Source organism: Oculina patagonica, chromosome 12, assembly GCF_052425735.1.
Source record: "Oculina patagonica isolate OP01 chromosome 12, crgOcupat, whole genome shotgun sequence".
Lineage (NCBI taxonomy): Eukaryota > Metazoa > Cnidaria > Anthozoa > Scleractinia > Oculinidae > Oculina > Oculina patagonica.
The window spans coordinates 26,095,592-26,111,996 of record NC_135769.1 but is presented as its reverse complement, the minus strand read 5'-3'; the positions used below and the strand labels follow the sequence as shown (position 1 = coordinate 26,111,996).

Here is a 16,405-nt window from a genome sequence, read left to right as displayed (position 1 = left end):
ACAAGTAAAAAGGGAGAGTAAAGAGTCTCCAGGTGAATTGCAGAACAAGGTACCTAGCACTGGATACTCTCGAAATCCCGCCCTTCTCCAATCAGTCTGCTGGGTTATCCAATAGTGCAGGTCACAGGGAAAATAAAGAAAAGTGAAAGAAAAGAAAAATAGTTTGATGGACCACAAAATTTTCAGAAATAACTTAGAAGAAAAAAAATGTATGCCGATCACAAAGGTGCATTGACATTTCGAGCAAAGACTTGTGAAATGATTGTTAACGGATGTTTTGTTCATGTTAACCCTTAGAATCCTAAGGTTCTGGTATTTTTTAAGCAGTTTTCTGGGCTTAAACTAATCTGTCAAATTTCGTGATTGCAAATAAGAAGCTCAAGTAAAAATGTGTGCTGTTTCAAAACACTGAGGGCTCAAAGTTTCATTGTGACGTCAGCATTCAACCGTTTCTTTCTTGTTGAGCGAGCATACGGGCTCGAATCTGGCGAATATTTCGTTTATAAGTGTTTTTTTCGAGTCATTTTCCACTGCAGAAGCCCCCAGGCTGGCATCATTAAGCTAGAATGGTGGGTAGAGGCCAGCATCTGAAAGAAACCAGAGGTGAGAGATAATTTTGTCTTGATTGGAACGCCAGAAATATTCGAATCGAAAGATGGCGGTTCATTGGTAAAGTTGTCTCTCTGGCCGTTCTGTGGGTGGATTCCAAGACCTGCCAAGGCATTTTGGACGAGTTCTGACTTCCAAAGAATGCAATCGGTGCAACATTTTGCCGGCAGGATTGGGTGGCTCGACACTTATGGAATAAAGGTAGGAAGCCTTTCATGCCGTCGCCATGACTGTTTTTCCCAAGCATCCCTTTCGGTCAGCAACGAGGAAATTACAGGTTTGCAAGCATAGCTCTAATCGAATAGTAATTGCTGAGTCTGCTGAATGATTGATGGGAAATTTCCTTGGTGAACGGAAGGGAATAGGGTTGAAGTTTGCTGCAAATGTATATTTTTGAAGTCAGAATTATTTTTTCATTAAAAAAAAAAATGGAGGCAAAGATGTGTGTTTTTTGTTGTTGTCCTGTTACGTAGAAAACGGGCATTTTCAGATTTGCTGCTGAACAAACAACCATATGCAACAGAAATCAAGAGTTTTAGTCAGTTAGTTGGCTTTTAAAGCTATGAAAATTATCACTTTACCATAAAAAGCAGTCATTACTATCATTTGCCCAGCTATGTAAAAGCTAGAGGTTTTTCAATCACTGCTGGTATTTTCCACGCACATATGCGTTGTTAGGACTTAAAGGGTTAATCATATGATCTGTGAGCTCCTTGAAAAAATTGTTTCTCAAAATGCTGGTTTAGGTTTATTGAAAAAGTCACGAGTTTTCCGAAGGTGACGTAGCCTTGCGTTGGCAACCATAACTCTAGATCTAGACCAATAATCGCAGGAGGGTTCTTTGAGTTATTTTTAAACTGCTTTAAAACATTTTTTAAATGTGTTCCTTATTCAATCTTCACCTTCGATCAAGTATTTGTCGCTCTACGTGGCCACTTCGCCTATTCAAAGAAAACATGAGTGCGGAAACATTTGGAACTGCCATGTTCGTTAGATTTTGTCAAAAGTATCACTTGGTGATTCATTATTGACTCGTTTCGATTCGGACAAAAAGATTGTACATGTTTGTGAACCAAGAATTAGTTTTAATTAAATACCCAGAAAGCTGAGGATGTTTTCATGTAAAAAAATAAACTAAAAATAAATAAAGCACAGATAAAAGAAAGCTGAAGTTAATTGAAGGTACCACCAAATGAGCTGTTACTTATTAATAATAAATAAACTCAACTCGGTAAAAACATACCTACATCAAAGTACAGAGTATACAATAACTCAAACAGCCTACCAGCTGTAGGCTTCTTTATCTCATATCTAAATGGGATTTAACGAGCTAGTTTCTAACGCTAGAATGAAAGTCAGCATTACTCGCCGAAAATATATCTAATTTGAAGATGGCCCGTTTGCGGTTGATTCAGTTGGCCATTGCGACTCTCAACATTCTACTAGTTGTGCTATTTGTGATGGCGAACACAGACTTTTGCGGAAGCGTTTTTGAAACTCAAGTTGGTGAGTATAAAACAAATGGGATTTGCCACATCTAGGTTCCCTTCTATTTCTTATTAAGAACTTGTTTCTTTTCAAGGGAAAAACAGTGCCACAAACAGTTAAGCGACCTCATTTGTTTTTATGTTTCTGCAATTTTCCATCTTAGACCATGCCTTAATTGGTCACGACATAAGCAAGGATGTTGTTGTTGACGAATTTGAATGTCAGCTTAAATGCCTCGGAAATAACAGTTGTAAATCGTTCAATGTTCATCCAAGTGGTGATAAGTCAAAAGTGGTTTGCGAGCTAAACAACAAAACACGACAGATGAAACCAGGTGATTTTAAATGGAAGGAAGGATCTATATACTATGGCTCTGTTCAGGTTAGTTGAATAGCATGGATTAAAGTTCATTTTTTAGAAAATGTGAGTAGAAATGTGCGTTCGTTTTCGGCCATATTTAGATAATTTTGGTTTTACATACATACTTTATTAACTTTCCCCAAAGGGGCTTATGTTTTGTTCTTTTTATGTGCGTTTACTTTGAATTGTTTGTCTTAATACTTAAATACCCATTTTTTTTTCAATACATTTAAAAAACTTTGGAATTGGATAAAGTAAAATTAACGAAAAACGAAGCTTCTTAAAATGATAGTAACATAATCTTAAACTTGATGATGCCATGAAAGTTTTTTTTTTTTTTACGCGTTGCTGATAACATTTATTGTAAGACTTTTCATTTTCATATTAAAATTGAAAATGTTCGCCTTTAGTTGTATTTTTTGCAAACAAAAACTCAGTTTGAAATGTTTTGACATTTCTTGACATCAGCATATAGAAATGTATATTCTTGTACATTTTTTTTCGGCCACATGCCACAGGCTAGGATCTTGGTGTTAGTTTTCTGCACGACATTTGGATCAAGAGAAAATGATAAAGTTTGACCGTTTCAAGGTCTTTTCTTTTAACGTTGTCATAGCAATGTCGAATTCCAAAACCATTCACACCAAACATTAATCTAAAATTAATAATTGGTAAGTAAAAACTCAGTAATTCGAATTCCTTTAATTCGATCCCATTTAATGAATTTTCATAGTGTACCTCCTTCAACGTGTCTACTTATTTGTGTTTTATCTGACTCCGAGTTCGAATTGAGTGCACTTGACCTTGGCACAGGAATATACCCATGGATTGACAGTACTTTATGAAAAAAAGTACGGAATAAAAGAAAAAAAAAATCACGAAAAAAGTTAACCTCTGTTTAAGAAATACTTTCTAGGATCTAATTCATTTTCCTTGAGAAACAAAAATCTTTTTTAGGTCTTTTTTTGGTAATTAATTTTGACTTAAACAAACACAGGTCTCCTGCATCGATAATTTCCATAGAAAGAACGTACCAAAAGATGCTGGTCACTGTCATCTGGAATACAAGGGTGAACGATGCCAAACGCGTGAGTACTATTAATCTTTATTCTTATCATGGCTGATTCAACACCTTGCTGCTTTTTTTTTTAGCAAATTCAACTTCTTTATGGAAACCTTGAAAACAAGACAATATTATTTTTATATAATTAAAAATTCGGGGACATGGAGATTTTTTAAAAACAAAAACAACGGCTGCAACTTAGGGCCTGTTTACAAGATTCAGGAATGACTTTCATTCCGGAACGAGTTCGTTCAATCCCCATATATTTCTCTGTATTTGTTTACATGATACCGAGACGAAAGTCAAGTCATTCCGGAATGAGTTCATTCCGGTTTTCATTCCGAGACTCTTGTTCTGGAATGACATCTCATTCCGGCATCGTGTAAACACAAAATGAATTTCGTTCCGAAATGAAACTGCATCTCATGAAACCGCATACCGAGGCCACAGTTTGAACTAAGAAAAAAAAAAAAACGTAATAGTATATCCTGATAACCCAAAGAAGTAGCCATACGGTCAAATTGCTCGTTAAAATTGCAGATTTGGCCATAAACGGGGACAATAACATGTTTGCAAGAAACACGCCATCTTTGTTTTTGATCTCGCGCGAAAGCCACGTATATGCACGCACGTGAAAACGCCTTAGGTTGAGCCGGTCGACTTTGTCATGTGAAGGCAGAACGAACTTCATTCCAGAACGAGTTTCGTTCCAGAATGAAATATCATTCCGTAATCATGTTAACAGGCCCTTACAAAGACACAAACACTAGCATGAGCAGGAGCACGGGCACAGCAACAAATAAAAAACATTAGATTAAGCGTAAGAGAAAAAAAACCTTTAAACCATTCCCTACCTTCCTCATTTAAGCATTTGATTTCCAACCGTTATTAACAGCTACAAGTACGAAATTCAGAAAGTACTGACATTCAGATGATAATAATAACAATACACGTACACACACCAAGGGAGAAAGATGTGGGATCAAGACTAATGGTATACTCTATTGTTGTTATTTTTGTCAATGTATACAGAAGCTTGGGTTTTCTCCTTATCGCCTGCATATTCCTATAATAATATCCGGGATTCTGAAGGAATGAACTCCGGGATATTTGTTATGCTTTTTTAGCATAATCAGATGAAAGTGCTTCGTGAAATACCACCCTTAAAAAAAGTTTAGAATACATTTTTCAGGTTTGTCACAAGGACGGTTCGTGATCCGTTGTAATCTTTTCTTGCCTTAACTATATGTATCCAATATCTTTAAGGTTTTTTTTGATAGATCATTTGTTCATCATTAAAAAAACATAAAATTATAAGGTAGTGGGACAATTCGGTAAACCAATTTTTAATTATTGCTACAAAAATAGAGGTTGGTATTCCTAAAACCCTGCTTATTCATACAAAAAGATCCAGTTGCTGTTATCTTAAGGCCTTCTTTATTAGGTGATGTAACGTAACACTTCACAAATTTTTTCATTTCAATTGCAGTTATAAGAGATTGGTATTCACAACATCCTGCTCATTCATGCAAGGACATATTGGATTCTGGAGATTCAAAAGGAGATGGGGAGTACTGGATCGATCCTGAGAAAAACGGAAATCCTTTGAAAGTCTACTGTGACATGACAACTGACGAAGGTATAAACTTGAAGTTAATCTACAATCCAATTTATCTTGAAAAAATTTCTGGATATATTTTGTTTGTCAATCGGTGTCAGAACTATCCTCTGGCTGAATGGGTAACGACAGCATCCAATTCACTGCCGTGGCCCTCGTTCTCATTCGTGTTTCAGTGCTGTTTAAGCCACTTGGTTAGGGAGGGAAAGTAACAGAGTCTAGGACACTGTAACCACGATCTCACAACTTGCACTGTTGGTAAAGAGCGGTTCTACAAAAGTTGTGATGTATGCCCCGGTCATTGGTTCAAATCCGGATGGAACCGATACTTTTTTTCTTTTTTTCCTAGATTTTTTTAATCAATATTCTGTTTAATTTGAAATGTAAAGGTTGAACGGAAGTAAGAATTAATTTTGAAATTATGTGGTTACGTGTCAATCAATCACCGGCTACTTCAGTGAAACTTTAGCCGCTGAAATCAATGAAATGAGAACGTAGGTAGTGTAGAAAAACACTGGAGAATTTAAAGGCTGCATCGGATCAATCGTAGGTAGTGATAAACAATTATGTTAAGCAATGTCCCAAGTAAAATTTTCATTTTGAAATGTGGGGGATCGATCTTGGAGAGTCAACTTGATACCAGTATTACGTGCATAGCGGCTTTCTATCGACATCCATCTTACGATGAACTAAGCAAACAAGACGGATCAAAATCCGCCAATCACAGCCCACTAGCACGACCTTCTGAACTTGTGAGCTCATTAGCATGAAACGAACACCGGTATATTGTGATTGGCTCATTTCAAACAGCACGTCGAAAGACGATGTCAAAAGATGGATGTAGAACGATAGCTATGCACGTAACACTGAAAGCGGGTGTAAGTTAAAGTACTTTTGAAATGAAGTCAAGATTAAGTGAGTTATAACTGATTTCAGGAGGCTGGCTTCTCGTCACCAATCTGTTGATGGAAAGCTCTACTCCACCTGCTAGCTGGACCCCCAAGACATCATACCGCGAGATCACCAACTACCACAACAACTTAATGGGCATCACAAAAAGCGCCATGAATGAGCTGAGAACGCAGTTGAATTTCATTAAACTGAGATTTCACTGCAGCAAACAACAGGGACGTACGTTCCACGTGACCACGGTCGCTAACAGCACCGGTGAAGTTGTAGTCGAGTACTTCAGCGGTCAGGCGGACAAGCGTCCCTCTTCTTGCAATTCGTTTAAGAGATTGGCTGGTGATAACTCTCAGTTAGCCATGCAGTGTGACAAGTGGGGACAAGGTGAAATGTGGGGACACCGTAGCGTCATAGGAGGATACAGAATGTACATCCACGCCGCATATATCGGTGGCAAATATCACTGGTTTGTTTATAATGGTCACTGGCTCTGCGATGATGACGAGGATTATATATCAACGGGAGATTTCTGGAAAATCTATGTGCGCTAAGAGGTAGAACTTAGTAGAATGTACTAGCAGAAAAGTGTTCTTTTGTGGCGAAATTAATTCGCCGCTTCCCGTGTTTGCATTATATGTATCAAAGCGTACCACTTTGAGGAATCAAAGTTGCCTTTCACCTTTTACGAGGTAAAAGCGCCAATAAATTTTAGTTGAGTATTTCCATAATTCTATTTTCACAATTTAGACAATAAGTCTTCAGTCAAAACCTTTTATGATCGGTTCGTTTTTTTATTTATTTATGGGTTATTTATCTTTTCATTTAACTTCTAAACAGTTTTTTTACTTGTTTCAAATAGTGTTACAGAAGTAGTTCTCAGTTATGTATTAATCTGACAGTTTACACAGTGTACTGTTTCTTGAGGTAATATACCTGGTGTATGTATTCTAGAGTTTTATGCGATACAGAGATCTGCACCAAGTTCATCATGCTAAAGCTGACGGTCCCATTCTAAAATAATTTTTGCAGCTTTTACTATGCACCCCAATATTCACGCTTAAATGAGCATAAAGTGGTGGCATTTTCCTTTTTTCAATGTTTGATGAAACTTCAGTTTTCTTAAACGAAGTAAATTGTTGCATGGATCAAACAAGTCACGTTGTTTATTCCGGCCAAATTCATTTGCTTTTGTTTTCTCAGTTCTCACTTCAAACCAGCCAGCACCAGCTCTTGTGAAGCCTCCTTAGGGAGGGGCCCCGCCATGGCAGAAGGCAGTCGAGGAGTAGGGGCCGAAACTGTCTGTCATGGTTCCTCGTGATTACTTCCGAGCTGGATGCAGCATTAGAGCTGCTGGCTGGGAAGCACCGGAGTGTTTTACTACTTCTCAGATTTGAAAGGGAAACTTTAGAAAACGGACTGCAAGGGCATTGTCCCCTTGTCCTTTAAGGCCCCTGATTTTGACTTCGAAGATCAACTTATAATTAGGTGTGTTAAAAAAATTATCCCACTGGATAATTTGACTGTTTAATCTTTAAATGTAAATAAATACTTTTTTCAATTAACAAAAACTAGAAACAGCCCCACTGTTCATATTAGTTTTTGTTTTTCTGTTAAGTACCGAAATTACAAGCAGTTAAACGTTACACGAAACCTATCATTAACAATGGATTATTAGAGTAATTCGCCCTCTAGAAGAGGTCGGGTTCGATTTATAAATACACGAACTGAAAGTTTCATATCTGGGACAAATGGTTTAAATGTTGTAATATTTTTAATACGTAAAGCAGGTCCTGATATCACTGGTCGATATTAATTTCTATATAATAGTACTGCAAGCAGAGTATACGTAATATATAAACGTAGTTGCATTGTGTATAAGGTGACAGAGGTGAAATAAATGAATGAATAAATGTGATAACGTCTTTTGCACCAATTCGATACGCCAACCCTATTTAGCAACACCCTGTATTTCATTTTAAGGAACCTGTGGTTTACTTAAAAATGACATAAACTCTGCCTAGATATCCATGAAGTGAGTAAAGGGATGTGTCACTAAAATGGAGCGGGAAAGGGGACTGGAGAGGAACGTGGAGGGAGGTCCCAATATTTTCTCTCAGTACTACGATGGGGAAAGGCCACGGGTATTCCATAAAGTGAAATAGTTGATTGTGGTGGATCATGCAAGTTTTACAAGGTACTGCAGAATGAGACCCCTTTTAAAAATCAAAGCTTTCCTTATTTTATTGCAGTAACTAAAAAACAGTCACTCTGCAATCGCACCGGTTTACCATAATAATGCAAATTTCAATTGACAAAGGCACATTCGCGGTACAATAACAACTCAGTGGTAGGCCGAGAGATTTTGAAAGGCACATTTCTGTAATTGTATCAGGCGCTGTTGAACTTGCATTAATTTAATGTGAGCAAAAAGGGGGAATTAAAAAAAAAATAATAATAATTAGAGAGCAGATCCTTAGAATCTAATTTATCCAGGCTCGAGTGAGGTTAAGGTATATTTTACTGAAGATTAAAATCTTTAATTTGTTCCGCTATTCGCCTTTCAAGGCTTTCATTGGAAATTAAGCATGCGGATGAAATTAAAGGAGCTTTGTCATGGTATTTTAAGTCATTTTTCGGATTTCTTTCAAATCGTAGGAAATCTCAAAATAATAGTTTCCTAATGTAGAAATACACCAATGTAGTAATAGAAACCTGAAATAAACAAAGATGGTTTCGACTGACGAAGATTTAGACAGATTACGATAAAAAAAAAAACCTAAAAAAATGCCATTTATTTTCAAGATCCGTTGTCCATGGGTCATGTGTTGTTCATGACATGACGTTTCTTGAAACAGATTTTTAATAAGATAACCAAACGTGAACCAAACATGAACCAAACATGATTTTTTTTTGACAAAGAGTTAAGGAGCCTGTGCTGGAAGAAACAAATCACTTAACTGATTAAAATTCATTTCCTTCAATGTTATTTCTGAGAATATTAATTTGTGGGTACATCAACGTAATATCTTTTTTATATTATTTTTCTCAATTTTAGTCATCTGTCTGTTTTTAACATAATAACGACTAAGAAGAAACTCAGGCAAGTAAAAATACACGATGAAAACGAACGACGTTTCGGAGTCGTCATGACTCCACTATCAAGTTCAAAAAAAATAAAAAGAATAAACTGTCAGAAAAACAATGTCAAGCAAATAGTTTGGCTCGGATTGAGTCTGACTGGGCATTTAGAGATAGTGACAATTCTCTGATTAGTAGCATTTCATGACGAACTCCGAAACGTCGTTCGTTTTTATCGTTTATTTTTACTTGCCTATGTATATCTAAACATTTGCTTATAAAGAAGAAACTTGGTTGAAAATACCCACTTTTCTGCAAATATTTTATAGAAAAAGAGGTTTAAAACTGTTGTATTATTAATACTCACCCTGCGAGCAGTTCCTTTTCTATTTCCTAAATCTCAACCGCAGGGAAGTTAAAAGAGGCTCTGCTCGCAGGGTGATTAATACTTCACCTGTCTCTAAATAAATAATAGTGTAACAAAAAAGAGCTTAGAGTACTCGTTGTGAAATAAATAAAAATAAATCGACTTTGTTTATAGGGGGTCGCACGTAACAGTCTTGCGACTGATGAACCTGTGCTCCTCGGATTCCTGATCAAATCGGAATTAATTCCGAAGTGTTGGTTTTTTGTGAAGGCATGAAAACCAGAGAACCCGGGGGAAAAACCCTCGGAGGTAGTAAGGACGAGAACCAACAACAAACGCAACGCAAACATCGTTCCGGCAATGTCAAGCTCCACATCTTTGGGGAGAAAAAAAAGAAATAATTTTGTCTAAGTAAAAATCATGAAAGTAATAAAAATTATCGTTTTTTATTTTGGTGAAAATGACTTCCATATTTGCGTTCATCGTTCTTTTTTAAGAAATTGCTGTTTCATGGTTCCCTAGATTCGGACAATTAGTTTTTGCGTGTTTGTTATGTTGTTGAACGAACTAAAAGTAAATTTTGTTAAATAATTTAGAAGCTGAGGATTTTTCAATGTGAAAAGCTCAAAACAAAGAGCACGAAAATGAAAGGCAAAGTTAATTGCAAGGTACCACCAATTGAGTTGTTACTGTGAAATATTAATAAACTTGCCTTCGTAAAAATAAACCCACTTCAGTGTATACAACAACTCAAAAGTAACAGCTTGGCTGCTACGCGTCATATCTAAGTGCGACTTGAAGGTGCTAGCTTTTTAACGCCATAATCAAAGTAAATAACCCTTTGCCAAAAAATCCAGAATTTATTGATGGCTAGTTTGTGCCTGATTCAGTTGGCCATTGCGACTCTCAACATTCTACTAGTTGTGTTGTTTGTGATGGCGAACACAGACTTTTGCGGAAGCGTTTTTGAAACTCAAGTTGGTGAGTATAAAACAAATTGCAACCATTGACACATTTAGTCTCCTTTCTATTTCTTTGAGCTTGTTTACAACAACAAAACTGCCACAAACGACATGAAAAGTTAGAATTTTCACTTTTGATTTGCTTTCCCTTTTAGACCATGCCTTAATTGGACACGACATGGGCAAGACTGTTGTTGTTGACGAGTTTGAATGTCAGCTAAAATGCATTGGAAATAGCAGTTGCAAGTCGTTTAATGTTCATAGCAACGATAAAAACCGTATTTGCGAGTTAAACAACAAAACACGACAAATGAAACCGAATGATTTCAAGTGGAAGAAAGGATCTACATACTATGGCTCTGTTCAGGCAAGTTGAGTTGCATGGCTTAGATTAGATTTAAGGAAAACGAGTGCTAAAGTTTTTTTGTGTGATTGGCTAATGAGTTCGATTTCGTCTCGTTTTTTTTTTCATGATTTTTAAAATACACTTTAATGCATTTTATTTTCAATACCAGTGACGTTTCACAGCTTTTTTTTCATTGACATCGGAAAATTAAACCGCCAGACTAACACAACTATGAATAAAACTATTGTCTAATTCAAGAACATTCCCAATAAATTTTAATTTTTGTTATTTCATCTTTGTTAAATACAAAAGAAATGATTTCGCGATTTATTCGAAATAGAACATAGAATTTTATAAGACTCCTATGTGTCGATACACTATGGCCTAAGATGACGTTCGAATCGCAAAAACTTGACTGTTAAAATTACCATTTTAAGGTTTTTCTGACTATCGTACTCATGGCAACATCAAATGAAAAACTAAAAAAAAAAAGACTTCACTTCAACAAAGTGAATTTTACATCGCTCAAACTTGACTGTACTTCCTAAATCGTGTTTCCCTGTCGTTGTCGTCTATCGTAGTGTGTTAGGCTATTTCGATTTTTATCCTGTTATGTCCAGTTGATAATAAAAAAATCGAAAAAATAACTGAAGCTGTATCGAAACACCTTAAAGCCGTCATTAAAAATGCATTTATTCATTCTAGCCAGCTGAAAATTATTTTGTGAATGGTAAACACAAAAAAATTCTTATCTTCCAAAATTTTACTGAATTTCTCTGACCGTTGAGTTTCTCTAACCGCTAACCCTTTTTTTAATTACTAAGATTTACGTATTATTTTCACAGGTTTCTTGCATCGATGGTTCCAAACATTCCCCAAACATGCGACTAAATTCCGGACACTGTCATCCGGAATACAAAGGAGAACGATGCTTGACGCGTGAGTACTATTTATCTTACATATGTTCAGCAGATTGAAACACAGCCGTAGCAAACAACTACAACCACAGCCTTAGCCGCAACTTTTGCTTCAGCTTTATGGTGCGGCTAAGGCTGCGACTGCTATACACAGCCATACCCACTGCCACTTCAACATGTCACAGTCAAAGTCTCAGCAACAAACACAGTTGATTGCAGCCACAGCCGCCGAAAAAAAAATACAACAAGTGACAATAGCAGTAAGAACAGCGGTATTTGTTATATTTTGTTTAGATGGTCATCATCGGAAGGTACAGGGGCCACTTGAAATGTCAAATTTTGATCGTCTTAAAAAATGCGTTTTCAGGCGATGATGATCGCCTTTAATGTCATGAAGCGGTCGGTGGGATCTGTACCAAATTCTGTTGCGCTCCTTAGATTAATATATAGAACCGAAAGGGACTGAAAACTTGTTACAGGAATAAATGCTACACGAACATAGATATAGCTAACAAGGAATCGCCGCGAAAAACACGAAGGAAAATAATCCTGGAAAGTTAGAAATTAAAAATAATTTATTTGATGAGTTCTACTGAATTCAGTGGACAGACATGATCACATTTCTTCATTGGTTTAATACCATGGGCCTGTGTAAAGAATTGCATGTCGCTTGCGCTCGCAAGAAGTATCGTATATTGCGTATTATATTGGATGTCACGCTACAAGATTACACAACTTTTTGTTCAACAGTCATTCAACACAGAAGTTGCCAGCCACTTTTACTTAGTATACGTTAAGGTTTTGACAAATATCCCGAAAATTATTTAATACCCCTTGGAAAACGCCATCGCCTCTGCAAGCACTGCATTCCGTTTATTTTGCGATTGTTGGAAGGGCGGTCAGTGATCTGTTATAATCTTCTCTAGCTATAGTCTTTAAACCATTCATTTTTATAAGGAGGCCTATTTAAGGTGATGTGATATACGCTCTCCAAAATTTCGCATTTCAATTGCAGCCATTAGAGGTTGGTATTCGCAACATCCTGCTCATTCGTGCAAGGACATTCTGGATTCTGGAGCATCAAAAGGAGACGGGGAGTACTGGATCGATCCTGAGAAAAACAAAAACCCTTTAAAAGTCTACTGTGACATGACAACTGACGGTGGTAAGTGATGGTTTGATCTTGATAAAATTATTCTTTACAAGATAAGGCTTAGCAATGGCTGATTTACCCATACCCTTGAGGACCTTCATATAAAAAGATCCACATCAAGTCTAAGTCTACTGGTCCGCTCGTCTCCAGAGATCCACCTTGTGTACCACAAGAGTTGGATCAATGAGGTGAGAGAAATAAGATCTTCTCCATTATCCACATGCCTTGCGCAGTGCTGACGAGTCCCAAAGAGGACGAAACAGCTGTCCACTGCTAAACTTGTGGTTACCTTAGTCTGGAGATGAGTAAAGTGCACATACCTGAGTGTAGTAAGTCCGTTTCACTTATAAATTGACATAATTCTTAGATCCATACCCACTTTTATCGTTGGAAATTTTGAGAGAGCGTTTAAAACTAAAACCTGTTTTTCTTGGGCATGGTTCAAATTCACGTTTTATGACTCATTTTCTCGTTATAACAAAATAACGACGTGTTACATTGGGTATTTTAGGGGGCTGGCTTTTGATCTACAATGTTGTGATTGACGGCGTATCTCCTCCGGACACACTGGGTGTTGAGACATCATACCGTGGAATCAGCAATTACAAAAACAACAACATGGTTCTAGCGACTGACGCCTTGCATGAGCTGAGAGCACATTTGTCCTTCACTCAACTTAGGTTCCTCTGCAGCAAACAACAGGGACGTACGTTCCACGTGACCACGGTCGCTAACAGCACCGGTGAAGCTGTAGTGAAGTACTTCAGCCGTCAGTTTGATGCCTTCCCTTACGCCTGTGGATCATTTGCAAGACTGCATGGAGACAACTCATACCTGGCAAGCTATTGTGCCCGATGGGGAAGAGATATTGATCTTACCTATGAAGTTGGTAAATGGGGTCATGAGGGACGTCGTGAATTGTATGAATATCCAGCATTTATTAGAGGCCTTTTTCACTGGGCCAATTTACCAGCTCCGACGAATAGATGGGAATGTGACGACTGGGAAGTTTCTGTATCACCTGCAGACTTCTGGAAGATTTTTGTTCGTTAATAATTGAGAGATTTTCGCATCTACAAACTAAGGTCTAATGATGAAGTTATTTGTTGAAACGATTTGACGCACTTTTTGGTAAAAGTTGCATAAGCTCTGGATGGGGCTTAACTGATAGCTGATGAATAACGCGCTTTTTAACTGTTAGCTGAGATATAAGATCTGAAATATTAACCGGTAGCTGAGAAATAACGCGTTTTTTACTGTTAGCTGAGATCTGAGATCTGAAGTATTAACTGATAGCTGATAAATAACGCGCTTTTTAACTGTTACCTGAGATATCAGATCTGAAATGATTAACCGATAGCTGGGAAATAAAGCGCTTTTTAACTGTTAGCAAAAATCTGATGTCTACAAATATTAACTGATAGCTTAGAGATCCTATTTATTTGCTTTGTGGTTCCAGTACATCCATCCGGACTCTCAAACAGTTGGCCAATTAGTTGTAATAAAAAAGTCTATAGTGCGAGGTATAGTATTTAACTTAGAAATATCGACAACTGAACAGTTTTCAGAATGTTTTAAAACATGTGAACGTTATATTAGAACGTAAAAGCTGCGGAAAAACGACCATCGTAAAAGAGAGTGTATCCGCGGCTGTTTTCCAGTTGTTTGACTCTTAATATTCCTCGCAGATATTTGCTTACAGATGCAGCCCAGGTAAAGTGAAAAACAAGATTACTGCCATTAACACGCTTGCCTTTAACTAAAGAAAGCTATTCAATTTTTCAGCGGAGCCTACAAATTAGAAAATAAGTTTATCTGAATTTCGATGATTTTACAGTTAATTTGTGCAAGATTTGTAGCACTGATTTTTCTGAGCTCTGCGCGAGCCAGAAAAAAGCGAAAAAAGGTTTCAATGTCCGCGAGTATTAACTGTAAAATCACCGAACAAAGGATTTGTTTATAGGCTATCGCTACATTTTTTCTTGTTGTATTATTCCAAAATAGGGCCCTATTTAATAATTATTATTATTCCACAAGCGCGCGTGGGATATGAGATGTTAGATAGCCAACTCGGCGCTACGCGCCTCGTTGGCTATAACGATCTCATATCCAACAAGCGCGAGTGGAATAATTGTTTTATTAAAAACGCCCAAAGAATTGCATATTTGAGCTTCCCCAGCTGTTTTCGCTCACGCCTTTTGGCTACCGTATTTGTGGTCAATGGTATACGAGCTCATATACCATTGCCTGTTAACCAATCAAAACGCAGGAATTGCAATATACCATTGCTAGTTTTTAATAAAATGTAACATACGGAATACTCACAGTATAATAACGCGTCATATTTTGCGTGTTATCCTGACCTTATATGGTCAAGTGACGTAATAGCTGAATAATAAAAGTGATATACAGCTATTTCAATAAACGTTGTCGGATCAAAGCTTAAAGCTAAAAGGCAATACCGTATGGTGTTCTGGGTATTCACTACAAATTTGCATATAAGCTTCATTAAATGCACAAATTTGTATTTCGCACGCGGAGAATTCACGAATTTGTTTTTCTTCTCAGGAGGCCTTTCTGTAGCTTTACTTTCACTGTCGCTTAGCTTTGACTTTTGAAAATTCTTCTAAAATTCAGTGTGGCCAAAAGCACCTTGTTTCACATGTCCGAAGAGAAAGAAAACGTGCAAATTCGCGTTTGTCATGTCACTATATATTTTAGTATTCAGCACGCGCAGTTGCCTTCTCTTCTACCCATACTGCCTTTCAGTCTTGTCTTTTAGCTTTGATCTGGACAACGTTAACTGAAATAGCTGTATATGCACTTCCAATATTGGATAACTCCGATACATACTGTACGTCGTAGTTCGTATAGTGTTAGCATCCGGGTGAGAGTAATTATAATAATAAAAAATGTTGGTGACTGACGTTTCGGCAACCTGAGCGGAAGTCATCTTTAGAGTCAAATGAAAAGTTGTTATCGGTCGAGTAATCATTCTAATGTTATAAGTTTTTGTTAACTCTTTCAATTTTAAAGGGACAGTGGCACGACTTTTCTAAGTTTTTATGTAAACTGTGCTAGAATTATTTTGAGGGTACACTTACTGATCAACAAAATGACCTTTGAACAACAAAACAAAAAGGCATAAATTCGTTCTGCAAGATGCGAATTAACTGGGATCAATGGTTTTTAAGAAATTTTAATTTCTTCCCAGTTAAACTGTCAAAACGTCGGCCCGACTATTCAAGTTTTAAGCCACTTCTGTCCTACCAGTTCGAAGCCACAACACTGTTAAGCAATTTTCATGACTAATGCAATACGTTTTAGCAAAGCCAGCCACTATAAATGGGTTTCCAATTAATATTAACACCTTCATTGGATTTTTAAGTAGCACAAAGTGTTAAAAAAAAAAAATGCTTTTTTATGATTAAAGACTAATATAGCACCCAACAACATTTGTTCTCTTGCGAACTTGACCAGTTGCCAGCATGAAATTCGAAAGTGCATTTTGAGTATTCTTGTTTTTGCAGGAATGCAT

The 16,405-nt window shown here is 37.0% G+C and overlaps 2 protein-coding genes across 2 annotated transcripts; both read left to right on the top strand.

Annotated features, from left to right (window-relative positions):
• The first annotated feature begins 1,890 nt into the window (after window positions 1-1,890).
• On the top strand, window positions 1,891-6,977 carry LOC144633905 (uncharacterized). Its single transcript, XM_078492833.1, has 5 exons — window positions 1,891-2,115; window positions 2,261-2,478; window positions 3,455-3,545; window positions 5,010-5,159; window positions 6,075-6,977. Exons 1-5 carry the CDS (start codon window positions 2,001-2,003, stop codon window positions 6,593-6,595), a joined length of 1,095 nt encoding a protein of 364 aa, XP_078348959.1. The 5' UTR covers window positions 1,891-2,000; the 3' UTR covers window positions 6,596-6,977.
• Window positions 6,978-10,088: 3,111 nt separating this feature from the next.
• On the top strand, window positions 10,089-15,129 carry LOC144633900 (fibrinogen-like protein A). Its single transcript, XM_078492827.1, has 5 exons — window positions 10,089-10,470; window positions 10,607-10,818; window positions 11,643-11,736; window positions 12,730-12,879; window positions 13,379-15,129. The coding sequence occupies exons 1-5, from the start codon at window positions 10,356-10,358 to the stop codon at window positions 13,918-13,920; spliced, it is 1,113 nt and encodes a 370-aa protein (XP_078348953.1). The 5' UTR covers window positions 10,089-10,355; the 3' UTR covers window positions 13,921-15,129.
• The last annotated feature ends 1,276 nt before the right edge of the window (window positions 15,130-16,405 follow it).